General features: G+C 47.8%; 1 protein-coding gene across 1 annotated transcript; it reads right to left on the bottom strand.

The window, feature by feature from the left end:
• Positions 1-259: 259 nt before the first annotated feature.
• TMEM174 (transmembrane protein 174) lies at positions 260-1,178 on the bottom strand (the record flags this gene model as incomplete). The annotated part of the gene is made up of 2 exons (XM_079781068.1): positions 260-365; positions 553-1,178. The coding sequence occupies 2 exons, from the start codon at positions 1,176-1,178 to the stop codon at positions 260-262; spliced, it is 732 nt and encodes a 243-aa protein (XP_079637194.1).
• Positions 1,179-16,853: the final 15,675 nt, after the last annotated feature.

Consider the following 16,853-nt stretch of genomic DNA (forward strand, 5'->3'; position numbering starts at 1 on the left):
TGGATAAACAGTTGAGATTCCTGCTGGTACGCATGCTGCTGGTGCGCTGCAGGCAGGGGATCCCTCGTTGTATCAGAAGGTAATTTATCCACCCCAGCCTAATTTTTACCAATTTGAGACATTTCACCTCCCACCCGCCTTGAATGGTGTCTGTCAGGCTGCCAGCGCTGCTCTGCTGTCTGCCTCCTGAAGGTTGCAGCACAGAACACTTCATTTGTCAGCAACCATGACTTCAGCGCTACTCCCTCGGCATTCGTCTCTATCGAGGGAGGGAGAATATCTCCTCATAGGGGGGAGGAGAGAAGCCGGCAGAGTCCTCCCCTCCCCGCTGTGTCTCTTCTAGCAGCTCAGCATCAGGGCTGGACCTGAAAGGTGAGCGGAAAACACAGATGCATTACAGCCCACAGCACCACTCCCAGAACCAACACCACCCGCCTGGCAATAGGCCGCACAGAGATTGCATCTGCCCACCACTTCCTTATAGACCAAACATAGCCATCGACTGAGGCTGAGACCGCGGGAAGGGGAGGATCCCCACCCCAGACACCGTACCTGTCATCTCCGCCATCCACGAAGGCGGGGTAGTCCTGGTCGTCAACAAAGGCAGAGTTCTCCGAAGGGTAGACGGTGTAGTACTGAGGAGGGCTTGGCGTGGCAGCGGCCACCACTCCAGGTGGTGTGAGGCAGCAAGGGTTCACCACTGGCTGCAGGTACGTGGCGTTCACCCCAATGGGCTCTTGAGAGCCATAAGGGGGAGGGATATACTGCACCACAGTAGCCCCATGGAAGGTGATGGGCTGGTTGATACCAGTGAAAACAAAGGATTGTCCTCCTGCCGTCTGCTCCGTGTCAAGGACCCTTTCCTCACTCTCTTTGCACAACTGACAGGAGAGCATCTGGAACTTGCACACAGCAATCAGGATGAATGTCACCCCGACCGACAGCAGGATGGGCCCGAGGAGCTGGGTCCATTCCAAGTGGGAGATCCCTTGGTATTTGATCCAGCCCATGATGGTGAACGTGATCCCCACCAGTCCTAGGAAGACGCCTGAGAAGAGTAAGGTGGCCCCTGCCTTGTCATCGTCGGACACCTGGATGTCCGCGGTACTGGGTGTGTAAGGAGTGACGGAAAACACGTTGACCGGGAAGTCCTCCAAGGGCCTGCTGCCCTGCTCCATCGTCCTCACACAATCACCCGTTCCTTAGAAGGGAAAGGGAGTGTGAGAGCTTCTAAGAGCAGAGCAAACGATCACAGGTTCAGATTAGTTATGGGAGGACTTTGGGCTTCTGTGGTTAACAGAGTAGAACAGGCAGAGGCCTGAACTTTGTGTAGAAGAATAAAGGTCTGAGAAATGAAGCCTGAAGTTTTCTCATAATTGTCAATAATTGAAGGTCTCTGTTTTGCAATTCAAGCTCTCTCTCATTCACATTCATTCATTCGCTCATTCACAACGTGTTTATTGAGCTGCCTTCTGTGCTAGGAGAGTGGTCAGCAAACTCATTAGTCAACAGAGCCAAATATCAACAGTACAACGATTGAAATTTCTTTTGAGAGCCAAATTTTTTAAACTTAAACTTCTTCTAACGCCACTTCTTCAAAATAGACTCGCCCAGGCCGTGGTATTTTGTGAAAGAGCCACACTCAAGGGGCCAAAGAGCCGCATGTGGCTCGCGAGCCGTGGTTTGCCGACCACTGTGCTAGGAGGTACTTTTCTAGACACTTAGGCACTGTTCCAAGGCCCTGTTTGTGTCCTCCAAACCAGGATTGTAGAAATGGCAATCCAGGTCCCTTGGTATGTCAACCCCAATTTTCCTGCTGTGTCAGCTCATTAGAAATAGGCAGACTTGCCCCAGCTGGTTTGGCTCAGTGCATAGAGCGTTGGCCTGCGGACGGAAGGGTGCCGGGTTCAATTCCAGTCAAACGGCACATATCTCGATTGCAAGCTCCTCCCCAGACCCGGCCCTGGTCAGGGCGCATGCAAGAGGCAACCAATCGATGTGTTTCTCTCACATCAATATTTCTCTCTGTCTTTCCCTCTCTCTAAAAATCAATGTAAAAATATCCCCAGGTGAGGATTAAAAAAAAAAAAAAAAAACAGAAATGGGCAGACTTGACCTTGTGTGTACTCCTCCCCACTTCCCATGTGCCTTTGCTTTCAGCCTTTGGGGACTGATTCCAGCTTCAGGAGAGGAGGGGTGCCACCGGAAACCTCCCCATGCACCACATCATTGGCGGAGGCTGAATGAGCATCAGGCATGACCTAGCATCAGGGGACACATGCTTCAGACCCTCGCTCCACGGTGGCAGCACAGTCCCTGGCCTCGGGGTGAAGTAAACAGCTGCATTATCACGCCTTCTGTGTTTTGCAGTCAAACCCAAGCTCATCTAGAGAAGAAAGCCCCATCTTCAGGGACAGTACCTGTCATTCATAACTACCTCTTCAAAACAACCCCACGGATCTCCTCCTCCTCAGAATGGTAACTGCGGCCCTCTTTCTTTCCCAGACAGAGCTTATGCAAGCAGATGTCTCTCTTCAGTGGTTAACTATTATATCAGCTCTTTTTTTTTTTTTTTTTTGCAACATTGAGCAGAAGGAAAAGAATTGCTCTCTTGTCCTAAGTCAAGGCTTCCCAAACTTCCCTGGTGATAAAAATCATCCCGGCCACTTTTTAAAAAAGTAAAATCAGAGCTCCCAACTCAGGAAAACAGAACCAAAATTTCCAGGGGAGAATAGTGCCCCAGGTGGCTCTTGTCAACAGGAATCTTAGGAAACCGGACTCCAAGTTAATCCCAAGTGCTCTTGGGAGACCAGGGAACTTTTCTCTCCACCAAAATGCCTCTCTTCCTGCTACAGGACAAAGCCTGCAACCTCCAACTTCACTGCCAACCAGATGGGAAACCAAGCAGATGACCCCCTCAGGTATCTTCCCAGATATGTCTTTGAGCAGCAAGGATGGAGAGTGTTGCAGTTGGAGTCTCCCCCATTTCAGTCTCCCCCATTTCAGTCTATTGCTTAAGCAAGTCACTAAGCGAGGCCAGATACTAAAGGAAGGAAATTAGATTCTTCCTTTCTGGGAGGAATGTCAAGGTCACCGTGCAGAAGAACCTGTGGGATAGGAGATATTACTGCCACTCTCTGGAAAATGCAATCTTGCCCAGAGGAGTGTTGATTGACTTGTCACTGTTTAGTCTGTGATACTGCTTGAATTTTTGTCCGTGTGGACATGCAAGGGTGTCCCAAGACTTTAGATCAACCGTGTTGTGTCCTCACTCACTCATTCTTATTTACTGGCCAGTTCTTGATGGGACCCGTGGGGGCAACACTCTGTCACAGCCATCAAGAATGTCACGTTCTGAATTTTCCTGAGTTTCTTGTATATTTTCACTGTTCCTCAGACCTGCATATCAAACCTCCTGTTTTTAACCCCAGTCCACATTCCTAGTTAAAAGTTGTAATCTTGAAATGATGACAGTTCAAAGAGATGAATGAAAAGTGACACTAAAACCACAAAAACAGAGTTTTCAGAGCTTATCAGAGAACTCTCAGGAAATGAAACTAGCACAGTCCTGTATTTGTTAGCAAAACAGTTGATTGAATATGTCATGGTAGGAAGTAAATTGCTTTGTGGAGGTCGTGTGTGTGTGTGTGTGTGTGTGTGTGTGTGTGTGTGTGTGCGCGCTCCGACCATGATCCTACACTATAACCTGTTTCACAGCGGTGTGGGCCATACCCACTTGATCTGACCACACATGAAATACCACCAGGTCTCCAGTAACAAAAAAAGTACCAAATATCTCAACCACTCAAAGCACAGAAAAAGCAAAATAAAATAAAACCATGAGCTTGGACAACATGGAAAAACAATGATCTGCTAGTTCTATTTTCAAATATGTGGCTCAAAACCCTTCAAGATTTCCAGAATTCAAAAAGAATTTCTTCCCAAACATTTGAATAGAAATGACACTGCTTGGCTCCCCTTATCCCTCGCACACTGTGGGCGGGGGAGCCCCAGAGAGGCGGCTGGGGGGAAAGAACAAAGCCGCAGGAAGGGGGCTGGGTTCTCTGCTCTGCACAGCAGAACCCTGTCACTGGCCACCATCGTTCGCAACGGGGAGAAAATCAACAAAAGCAGAAGTGGTCAGGAGGGTATGATCCGGTCAAGGAAGCTGGTCCTTGGATTCAACTCTGAATCCAGTTACTGTGAGAGGAAAATATCAGAACGCACAGCTCCTGGCTCTGCTTGGGAATCCAGGAGCTAGACTGGTCCTGGGCCCTGCACTAGGCAGGTACTTCCTCCCTGGCATGGCTGGTCACCAGGGCTAAAGCAGCAAATCGGGCAGCTGTCATGGAGAGGGTCCAAAAGCCATGCCTGACCAGCTCTGTGCCTGCAGTGCGCAGAGGTTGCAGGCTTGCGGGGAACATGAGCAAGGTTCCATGTGCTGCTCAGCTGCCCCACCAGGACTTGTGGTGAGAGGATGGATGCATCTGGGAAGGGCCCGGATGGAACAGATGTGGCACCTTGGCCCTGAGACATGAACTTGCACTTCAGTGAATGTCTGGCGTCTATCTGTCATTTGGAGGGAGGTGTTGGGGGAAAACCTCAATAGTAGGGATTATCCACTGCTACCTGTTCCCTTTACTTGAATTGTATCTGACTATGGTGGCAGATAGTTATATTCACCTTTAGAGTAAAAAGACATAGTGGTTGGACCATAGCTATCCTCCTATATAATAAAGAGGTGATATGCAAATTGACCATCACTCCAACACACAAGATGGCTGGCAGGGGAGGGCAGTTGTGGGCGATCAGGCCAGCAGAGGAGGGCAGTTGGGAGGGACCAGGCCTGCAGGGAAGGACGGTTGTGAGGGACCCAGGCCTGCAGGGGAGGGCAGTTAGGGGCAACCAGGCTGTCAAGGGAGAGAAGTTAGGGGCGACCAGGCCAGCAGGGGAGGGCAGTTAGGGGTGACCAGGCCTGCAGGGGAGGGCAGTTGGGCCTGCAGGGGAGGATAGTTAGGGGCAACCAGGCCAGCAGGGGAGGGCAGTTGGGGGCAATCAGGCCTACAGGGGAGGGCAGTTAGGGGTGACTGGGCTAGCAGGGGAGGGCAGTTGCAGGCAACCACGCCTGCAGGGGAGTGGTTAGGGGGTGATCAGGCTGGCAGGCAGAAGCAGTTAGGGGCAATAAGGCAGGCAGGCAGGTGAGCGGTTGGGAGCCAGCAGTCCTGGATTGTGAGAGGGATCCCAGATTGGAGAGGGTGCAGGCTGGGCTGAGGGACAAGCCCCCCCCCTCCCCCCATGCACAAATTTTGTGCACCGGGCCTCTAGTACTATCATAGTGGTGCTATGGTCATGCTGAGAACCAAAACTGTCCTCATGCATTTGACTTTGTTGCAAGAATCGTAAGAATATTTGGGGGTGCAGGAATCATTGCTGAACGACCCTGCGCATTCATCCCATCCTCTCGCTTGAGTTTCCTCGCATCCTGCTGAGGGACAGGGCTCAGCTCTATAGATGATTAATCGCAGAAACAGGAAAGGATGTTATGTGACCGAGCAGCAGTGCAGGAGGACAATCTGTTTTGCTAAACTGTTTTCAAACTGCTCTTCCATGAAGGGCACATGCTTGCTGATGAGGGATCTGTCTGTGGTCTCGGGCCAGCCTGTGTCTGCTGAGGGTCACTGGGGCCGCCCGTTCTCAAGGTGTTCTCTCAGACAACCTTTATATTTTTTAATTTTTATTTTTTTAGATGAAACTGAATATTACCTTGATGGAGATGGAATGTAGGTCACAGGCACTGACGTTTTCAGCAAACAACAAAGTGAGCCTCTCAGGGGCCCAGCTCATGGTCAGAGGATCTCCTGGACGGGGTGGGTCGGCACTGGGCAGTGGCTCCCTCCTGAACTCAGGGGTTTGTGTACTTGTATATTTGATTTCTATTATGGTATGACCATAAACCCTCATTTACTAGCTCAGAGTTCTGTAGATCAGATGTCAGTCTTAGCCGGGGGTTTTAGGGATGACTATTCCTAAGCTCATTTTGATTGTTGGCCAATTCAGCCCTGTGCAGAGTAGGGCTGCGGGCCCCTTTTCCTGGCAGAGGTTACTTCTGCTTCTGGCAGTCACCTACTTTCCTTCTCCCGTGGCCCTCCCCACCTTCAACACGGCTGCACACTCTGAGTCACTCTCAAAACCCAGATCTCCTCGCCTCCCCTTCTACCTTCCCCTCCCACCTTATTTTTCTGTGACAGCCATAGAAGTTCTCTGCTTTTAAGGACCTGTGTGATTAAAATCTACCCACCCAGATAATCCCTCTTTTACATCAACGGTACCTTATAACAACACAGTCACGGGAGTGATATTCTTATCACATTCACAGGTTCTGGGGGAATGAGGCGTGTGGACCCTTTTTTGGAGGAGGGCATTTTTAGAATTCTGCCCACCGCCTTCTGGTTCTGTTGCTGGGAGCCAAAGAGAGTTATTTAAGAACAAGTAACTCGGGTAAGAATGACCCCCTTGGGAATGTGTTTGTCCAGGCTTTCCCGGGAATGCTTAAGTAACAGCACTGCAGAAGGTCTTATGGGCCTAACATGTCCAGTTTACAGTCAAGAGCGGTGCTCACAGCGAGGTCCCAGGACCAGCAGTGGCAGCAGCCTCTGGGATCTTGCAGAAATGAGGATCCCAGAGCTGCTGGATTAGATGCCCTGTTGTGGATCCAGAGATCTGTGCTTTAACCAGGTGATTCTGAAACTTGCTCACTTGAGAAGTATTTCTCTAAGGCAAGTCCTCAGTTCCTTTTATTGGTTTTTGTGTGTGAAATCGAAAGTGGGGAAGGGAGTCAAATACGTCATCTCTAGGGTGACTTCCACTCCCAGTCATCTATGATTCTGTAGATATTATAAAATAATGACACTGTTTAAACCACAGGGTGCCTGCATGCGCCTTCAAGCATGTATGTGAGCTTACACATGCATCGTGGTTGAGAGCTCAGGCTCTGGAATCTTTCCTGCCATCAAATCCTGGCCCCACCAATTACTAGCTGTGTGGCTGGGTCAGCGGCTTCGACTCTCTGAGCCTCATTTATAAGAGAGGCTGAGAGTAGTACCTACTTCTTTAGAGCATGAAGATCCAGTGAGATGATATAGAGAGCACGCAGCACAGCAAGCTGTAATTATCTTACCTCCTGTTTTTGAAAGCCTTCTCCTTGGGTACTTGAGGAGCTGGGTCCCTGGTACGGAGCAGCCAGGCCCTTGTCAGGAGGCCCCTGAAACTGTTGCCTGGGTACCGAGGAGCTGGGCTACCAGGCCTGAAGGCCACGGTGACCCCTCTCTGATTCTAGCATCAGCTTAAGTCCTATCGCTGCAGAGAAAGACATTCAGGTAAAGTATGTACATAATCCTGTAAATGCGCTCATCTCCTCCTCCGAGAGGCTCAAAAACCCCTCGGTGGGAACCATAGGCCTTTGCTGAGTGTATGTGTGTATCTACTTGTTTATTTTTCTTTTTGTATTTTGTTGTTCTTTTTGTTTTGCATCTTGGAAGGAGCAAAAATAGTTAAGGCCTGGAATGGAGTCAAGATGTGTCTCTGTATGAAGTTTAGGTGAGAAAGTGTGTCCCTTGGGGGGCCTAAAGCCCCCCCCCCCCAACCCAACCCACTCTGATTTCAATGGGCCTCACCAGTCCAGCTCCAGGGACTGCCTGAGCTTGCCGAGAGGCCTGAGTGGAGATTAAGGCCTTGTTGAGCCAGATCCATGGAGAGAGGAGGGCCCTTCAGCAGGGCCTGCTTTCTCCAAGGAGAGCTGCGCCCTTCTCAGCCCTCTGGGTAGTTCTCAGTGACGCTGATCTGGGAGGGAGGGCAGAGGCCACCCAGCGTGAATCACTGCAGCCTGAAATGGAACCCATCCTCCCAGGCCTAGGCAGGCAGCGACATGAGGGGCCGGTCCCCACAGCTGCTCCCCACTTGCAGCTGGTTCCCAGACACCACATGGCTCCGTTAGCCTCAATGCCACCAAGAGAGCGTCTCAGCCTGTGACACATGGCTCTGCTAATAACCACTAACAACCACAGGATCTCTCCCGGCCTGGGGAAGAGGAGCTGGAGCTTGCAGATGTACGTGCTACTTGGGGGTCTATCTCTGGCTGAGGCCTTAAGTAGCTGCGGTACTTTTCCGTGCCTCGTGAAATAAGAGCCAGAGCCAGGGAACGCGCCTTCTCGCCTCCCCAGGAATAATGTCTACCAGCTTTATGCAGGCGGTGAACTCGTCCAGCGAGAGCTCCTAGGACTGCAGATCTGGGAGGTTGTGAGGAGGCTTCAAGCTCAGAGAGTTAGAGGCCCAAAGATGCGTTCACAACTGCTCTTGCCACTCAGCACCTCATTCATTTCCTTAATGTGCTCCACATATCAACCCATTCGGTCCCCTCATGTAGATCAAAGTGGTACAATTTGGGGAAGAATGAAAGATACTTTCTTCTCTTTTCTGCCACTCTAGAAAGCCCACCAATAATTTGGTACCAGGTGGCTAGAACTCTGGATAACAGAGCATTCTGCAATCCTAAAACACCGTTCTTCAAATGTTACTGTGGGAAGAAGATTAGAGACCAATGCCCAGCACCATGAGGATATTTTTAAAATAATGCTGAGTAAAATCAAGAAGTGAGGAGGGAAGGGTAAGAGGGGAGCAGAGGGGAGAAGTTTGCTCTAACATTGATAATAGCAGACCTTGTCTTGAGAAGGATGAGTAGCTTTACCTTCTAGAATGAAATTCTAAAACAAGAGGGGAAAAAACGAATCAAGCCCTAGTCTAATCCTTTCATTTTGCAGATGGAGAAACTGAGGCTCAGGAAGGTGAAGTCAGTGGCAGAAACCAGGTATTTTGAGTCCTACTTCACTACTCTCCCTACGATGCCAAACTGCTGCACGTGTATTTATAATACCTTAGTTCCTTCCTTTCCAATGAGTAATTCATCCAGGTCTAGTTTTAACTAGAGAGGTTGATCATTGCTGGCCCAACTCATACCGCATCCTCAGAGAAGCTACCCCATGCTCCTGAAAGACAGTGGCCCAGCTGGACACCTGGTGACCCAGCTCTCCTCCGCTTGAGGTGGGCATCTGACGCAAGAGCAGCACTTCCGTAGATGGGGGGAAGGGTGGCCATCCATCTAGGTTTGCCTGGGACTGACGGTTCCCAGGACGCAGGACTTTCAGTACTAACGCTGGAAAAGTCCTGAGCCAACTAGGACAGGCTAGTCACTCCAGCAGGGAGGGACTTATGACTTGTGTGTCCAGGTGGAAAATTGTAACATGGGAAATCAGATTTCTAGTTAGAAACTAGAAAACTAGAAGATTGAGGCTGTTGGCTGCAATGGATGTGCCCTGATATAGAAAGAGGACAGAGAGAGTTGAGGAGCTGCCATACTGGTCACATATAAACAAAACTTAAGAGCAGAAAGTATGAACAAGTAGAGGACATTGATTATATTAGGAAACTGACTTCAGCAGCTTCTTCCCTAAAAACCACCATGGCCAATTGCAGATCCCGTGGAGACTCTTTCCAGATGCTTCTGTTTGCTGTTGCTGCTGCTGCTGGTTTCACTGCCATGGAGAGGGTACAACAGAAGACTCTTCTCTTCTAAATTAAAAAGAAGTAAGCCAAGTCTAGGACACCTAGACATTTCAAGTTGGGAACCCCAAGAATAACTCTAAGGGATTTCCCCCTTCCACCTTCTGGAGCTCATGACGCTCTTAATCAGCCAAAGCTGAGGTAGGAGATTGTTTTTCCCAAAGATAGCTGTGCCAATATTGCTCATTCTCATCTTACATGGATACGTTGACTCTGCTCTCATTAAGAGGTGGTCTATCTCCCCTGCCCCTGAAACTGGTGGGCTTTTGTGACTGTCTCCATGAGTATGGTGGAAGCAACACAACATGACCTCCAAAGCTAAGTCATCAAACACAGCTTGTGCCTTGCTCACTGGAGCCCTCTCTCTGGGAGTTTTAGTCACTATGACTGCCCGGGGCAGCTATGCTATGAGGAAGCCCAAGCTATTCCACATGGGGAAACTACCCGGAGAGGTCCTGAGACCACATGAAGAGAGAAACAGGTGCCTGGCCAGCCCCAGCTCCTTCTGACCTGCTCTCTTCCAACTCCGGCTAGCTTGTGATTACACTGCATGAGAGACCTTGAGCTGGAAGTGGCCAGACAAGCCTTCCTTAATTCCTGAACCACAGACCCATCATTTATAAGAGATAATAAAATGATCTTAGTTGCTTTAAGCCACTAAGTTTGGGTGTGACTTTTACACATAAATAGATACCAGGAGCAGCTGGCCTTGAAGAGGTGATAAAACCCATGGCCTCAGAACCACGGCTGCCACAGCAGGACCAGAAGCACCTAGCTAAGTGCAGTTGGCAGCCCACACCACGCGAGGAATATGACTCCACATTAGCGTGAATACCAGATTAGAGTGGCCAACACCCCCAAAAATAATTATTTGTTTCACCAAATGATTTATACACAATTCTTTTATCTATGCAGCCATTTTCTGTGTCTTCTGGACACCAGAACCCCAGGCAGCCAGCCCTGGTGGCAGCAGACACACAGAGAGCATCCAGATGATAGACTAAACAGAAGAACAGGCACAGGAACAGAGCCTCCAGGTGGATGAAAGGTAGAGGGGGTATTAGGGTTGTGCACTTTCCTTTAACGGGGGAAGTTCCAGGGCATATAACTGTCTGGGTAGAGAACCCATTTATCCCCATTCAACCTTTCAGACAGGTATAGCCACATGACTAATTTTTGGCTCTGGGGAGGTGAGTGAAAGTGATATATGCCACTTCTGGATTATGCCCATAAAAGAAATGAGCAAGGCTCCAGAGATGGACAGTGGTGATGGTTGTACAACAATGTGAATGTCCTTAATGTCACTGAACTGTACACTTAAAAGTGGTTAAAATGGGAAGTTGTATTTTATGTGTATTTTAACACTATATGAATGAATGAACAAACAAATAAACAAATAGAAGAAATGTCCCTCTCTGGCCCTTTCCCCCTCCTCTGGCTACAATATAGATACAATGGCAAGAGCGGGGGCAGCCGTCAGACAGTGCAACACAGCTTCATATCGAGGAGGGCAATGCAGCAATACAGACTGGTTCTTGTCCCTGGTCCTTGGTCCCTGGACAACCTCCAGGAGCAGAGCCATCTCTCCAGCCCACAGGCATCTACCTCCTGCCTATTCTTGTGAGAGACAAATATACACCTGTCTTATTCAGTTAACACTTTGGGGTCTGTTTGTTATAGCCACTTAGATCGAACCCTAACCAGTGTCAAAGGTTGCAGGAATGATCACCTTTTACCAAAGAGGGGAAATTCTAAGCTAGCATCTTCACATGGGTGACAGTAGAGTCTGCTCATCTCTTTTGTTCCTGGCATTCCCCACCCTCCTCACCACTGGTAGGAAGAGATCTTTCAGCTGAAGGACACGTCAGGGTTACAGTGTGACAGGTGAATATTATTAGTGGCTAAAATGTTTTTTCTCTGTGGGTGTGCCTCTCCACAGAACTGGACCTGAGCCTTACGGGACCACCAGCTGCATGAATGCCCTGTGGCCCTGTCAGTAGCACCAGTCATGGTCCCAGTTGCTTGGAACCGAGACCTTGTAGGGCTGGCTGAGAGGGAGAAAGGGAAGAAAAAGGGAGACCAGGGAAGGGGAGCACCTGTGGACTATCAACGATGAACTCTAAATGGATTGAATATCCCAGCCTGGCTTTCTTACCCAAGCTCTGGCACCCACGCCCTAGCTAGGCTGCTAATGGCTCACAGCTGTTCCCAATACAGATCATTACCCTTGGCCAATGGGGGCCTTCTCTCCTAGGAATCACACCCACCTCCAAGGCAACCTCAGCCAAAGCCAAGCTGACATGGGGGTGCCAAAGGCCAGCCTCCTTGCTTCCCGGAGTGCCAACGCAGGAGCACAATTCACGCTCCAGTGCTCTGTGGGAGCAGGCTGACGCTGGTCTCCAGCTGAGACACGGCCTTGCTTAGGGTGCCCCCACCCCCTCCTTCTTCCTCACTAGTTTTCCTGGAGAGCGCTTCCTCAACATGTCACGTGGATAAGAACCTCCCCATCCCAGACTTCTCCTGGGGTAAGTAACAACTGTGCACTATTTATTGAAATCTGTGTGTGATTTTATGTAATTAGCTACTAGTAAGAATGCATTCTCTCTAGCAATGTGTTCTACTGGGATTGGTTTTCAGACCTTTCAATGCATAGTCAAGTGGTTATCTCACATGCATTCATTTACTCAGCCTTTCATTTAACATTTATTGACCCGTGATATGCATAGAGTGTGGAATAAGACCTGGTTCTTGTGGTCAAAGAGTTTATACTGGAGTAGGGGGAACTTACATATAACCCACTAACTCTACTCCAGGAGAGAAGAAAATATGAATTGACAATGAAGTTAAACACACACTTTTAGAGTGCAGAGCAAGCATGTCAAACTCAAAGGCTAACACGGGCCAAATAAACGAGGTATGTGGCCTGCAGGCCACGAGTTTGACATGCTTGGTGTAGAGAAGGGAGTATTGTTTTTGAGAGGATCAGGAAAGAAAGGTAAATGGGGTGGTAGCATTTCCACTGAGTCTCCAAGGGTGGTGGTAGCATTTGGGTAGCTAGAGGATGCATGGAAAGACATTCCAGCAGAGGGAACAACATGCAAAAGGCACACACTGCTGAGGACTCACGTCTGTTCTCTGCCATATGTAGGAACATCCTGTCTCTTTTGGTAAATTTGCTTATCTCTGTTCTGTCCTTTATGTATTGACTTGATTTTATTCAGGATTAACTCTCAGAAGATAATATTATTTCCAACTGGTGTATTTCTGAAAGGAAGCCCAATTACAGCCCCAAACATTGATAGCAAAACTGTTGTGTTATATACCTATGGCAGCCACCACAGGGGCCTGCTAATGATAAATGGCTGCAGGAATGACAAGAAACCACTTGTCTTCATATTTTAATATCGCTATTTGCCCTTTCTCTATAATAGAAGTGTCAATGCAATTCACAATGGACAATGACAGATCGAAACACATGTGTGTGATTAGCGCCAGCGAGAGCTTTATATGTATTGTGCATGTGTAAGTCAATGTTCATTTTTAAATTGCCAGTACACATCATATGTACTGGTAGGACAGATGGATGGTTGGTCATTTAGCCTTTTATATATATAATTTGATCTACCTTCTTTGTCAGTCTCCTCCAAATGAGAATGGATCCCAATCAAGTTAGAAAAAATTTAAAACAGATCTATTGGATCAAAATACTTGAATTGGGTATAATGGCTACCGACCATGTGACTTTTCCCTAGAGATGCAGGAAAGCAGCAGAAGTAAAGTGAAAAGACCCTCGAGGAGGGTGTTACCATGTGAAAGTCAATGAGTCACCCAGGGGGACAATCCGGATCTCTTTCCCATAGCGGGTCTGTGTGGGACCCAGCTTTCCATCTCCTGGTGGGTTTTTATGTGATTTCTTCTTTGTATCTTTCTCTGCTTTGCCTCTCTTTCCATCACTTGGTGGCTTGACTTTCCCCCTTATCTCAGACTCCCTACATATCTGTTGGTTTCTTCATTTCTCTCTCTTTCTTCCTGAATTAACTGTTAGAAGTAGGCCTAGATCTACAGAGGTTCTTTATTGTTTTGGAGGTATAATTGACAAAACATTATATTAGTTTCAGGTGTACAACATGATTTGATATTTGTAAATATCATGAAATGATCACCACAGTAAGTCCAGTTAACATCCATCACCATATATGGTTACAAATTTCTTTTCTCGTGATGAAAGCTTTTAAGATTTACTCTCTTAGCAACTTTCAAATACGCACTACGGTTGTAAAGATGGTCACTCTTTATTTTTAAAGACATGAAATTTGAATGCACAGTGGGAACACTAACCAGGACTTCAAAACGTCCACCCTCCCTCCCATGTCTCTCTGCCCCCTCTCACATTCCCACCATCTAAAGAGGTCTCTTCTTGCCAAACCGCAGGAGTATGAGCACACCCCTCCCCTCTCCTCTCTTAACTCTCCTGTCTCCGGGTCGGGGTCGCAGCCTGTCAGTGCAGTCCGGGGCACACTCGGGCTCCAGCCACTGAAAACCTCTTCCCTCTCCCTGCTTCTTCCACGGCCATCACAGTGTTGCTCCAAACTTCTGGAAAAATTGTTTGCACCTGTGCCTCCATATCCTCCCACCCTTCCCCAGGAGATCGTGGCCCTGATCCCCAGCCCACGAGCAGCCATGTCCAGGGAATCTTTCTCCGCCTTTAACTTTGGGACATTTCTGTAACATTTCGCATGGTCTACACTCAGGCGCCTTGAACTCAGTTCCCTCCCTGATCAAGGTGTGGACTTCACTGCGTCCCTTTCTCCTCCTGGCCTCAGACTCAACAGCCCCTCCCTCCACTGGCTTCGCCCCCACCTTGCTGAAGGATTTCCTATCCTTCTCACCATCCCCAAGACCTCACCTGCCCCAGGCTCTAGGCAGAGTCTCCACGGCATTAGTGGGTTTGGGGTGTGAGGGGAGACATTTTTATGCAAAAAAAATGTAGCCTTCTGTAAGGTGCCTGTGTAAACCTGATTTTCACTCTTCCGCAAACAGGGCCACCTGGGCCTTGTTCTTTTCAGTGCGTTTGCGATGAGACTTTTAGCTTGGCTGGCAGAGTTGAGCAAGGGGGTGACCTGGGCAGGCTCAGAGAACACTTCAGCATGCAGGGTGGGCAGCTAGTCAGCCATTCACCTGCCTCTGACCAGGGGCAGCAGAGAAGTGGCCCCTGCCCTGGTGCTCCTCACACAGTGTGTTCTGAGACCCTCCCCGGCCCAGCGAGCTGCCGAGGAAGCCGGGTCAGCAGAGCTGCAGCCAGGGAATGCTCTTTGTTCTGGGGATTCTGTTCAAAAGCACAAACACACTCAGAAGAATTGGGAGAAAATAACTATGGCCATGTCTTTATAAGGGTCCTCTTCTTAGGAAGAATGTTCAGACTTCAGGGTAAACCATTATACCTCAAGACTGACTTTCCTTACCCCAATTATTATTTCAGAAAGTTGCTGGGGAATGTTGAAGTGAGAAAAGGTGCAAGTACAAGGAAAATCTATATACCCCCTACTTTCTTCAACAGTTATTAATATCTGCCAGATTCGTTTCATCTCTATGTGTGTTTGTATACATATTTTTGTTCCTAATGAACCATTTGAATATAAGTTGCAGACATCATGACATTTCAATTCTAAACACTTCTGTGCACATCTCCTAGGAATAAGGACATATTTCTCTCCTTCTTCCTTCCCCTCTGAAATCAATAAAAACATTTTAAAATAAGATGTTCAAATTCCAGTTGTAAAAACAGTCACAGGGATGTAAAGTAGCATAGGGAATATAGTCAATAATATTGTAATAACTATGTATGGTGTCAGATGAACAGCAAAAAAGGGGCCACATACCAAACCTGACAAGCTCAGGAGAGGCCCGCTTGGCGGGCCTTACAAACCCAGAAACCAAAGTCATCGCACAGGGTGGTCTGAACATAAAATTCCTAACTAGAAGCAAGTCATGGTGGGTAGTCAAGTCCTAAGCCTGTAGCTTCCTTGACAAAGGCCAATCTTTAACCCTTTGCACTCGCTTGCTTTTTTCTCGATTCCTTTATTCTAATACTAACCGTGTCGAGTCACACTCGACATCCGAGTGCAAAAGGCTTAACGTTGAAAATGTCGGCTGTCATTCTAAGGTAACATCTAAGGTAACACCCCTTTGAAATGTCAGAGTAAGCTTCTCTTCCAGACCCTCCACGGCACAACCGCCGGCACCAGAGCACAAGACCACATTGTTATCTTGCTGCCCACATGCCATGTCTGTGTGCTGTAAATGTTAACTTCCCTGCACCACCGATGGAGAAGAAATATGTGTCTCATTTTACCTTTTATCCAGCCTCAGAGATTTCCCCGCTTTGCTTTCTCCCACCTCCCTAATCCACCACCAATGGATTTCAGGTAACCCTCCTTACATCTCCTCTTTCGATTTTAATGTATAAAATAAGCTGTAAAATTGCCATTCTCCAGAGCATTTTCTCAATTTGTTGAGATTTGGCATCCTGGCAATTGTCAGTTTGGCTCAAATAAACTCTTATAAAACTTTTTCATAGGCTGGTCATTCTTTCGTTGACAGTTACTAGACTTATCAAGGTGATCACTTCATAAGTTATATAAATGTCTAGTACTTTGTTGTACACTGGAAATTAATACAAAATAGTATGTCAACCATAATTAAAAAATAAAAAATTATTTTAAAATAATAAAAAAAAATAATTATTTATTAAATTAAAAACAATATTAACCTTAATATTGAGTATAAATGGGAATAAATGACCCTAATTATATATCAGATTGGTAATATAAAAGCAATTCGTTAAATGACTTTCAACATACTACTCAAATTGTACATAGGTGCTTAGTGAGATACATCTTAAGGTTTTTAAAAAAATTCAAAAAATCTTTTACTTTAATCAGTTTAATTAGTAGTACTATTACATTGTAACTCAAAGAAAGGAAGAATTCCAAAGCCAGCAACCTACTCTAGAAAGAGAAGACCTTCATAAGAGCTGGACCGCAATTCTAGCTCCTTTCCGGAGGGAAGGACAGCTCAGTGATGGGCAGGGATGGGAATACAGTGACCTGCCTGCGGCCTCGTGTGACTGGCACTAAGGTCCCCTCCCAGTGCACAGCCGTGAAGGACACAGGCCTGGCGAAGGACATCAGGCTCTGCCAGATCCCACTCGTGGGACCTACAATCACTTGCTCCTTTTC

Source organism: Cnephaeus nilssonii (assembly GCF_951640355.1).
Source record: "Cnephaeus nilssonii genome assembly, chromosome: 2".
NCBI lineage: Eukaryota > Metazoa > Chordata > Mammalia > Chiroptera > Vespertilionidae > Cnephaeus > Cnephaeus nilssonii.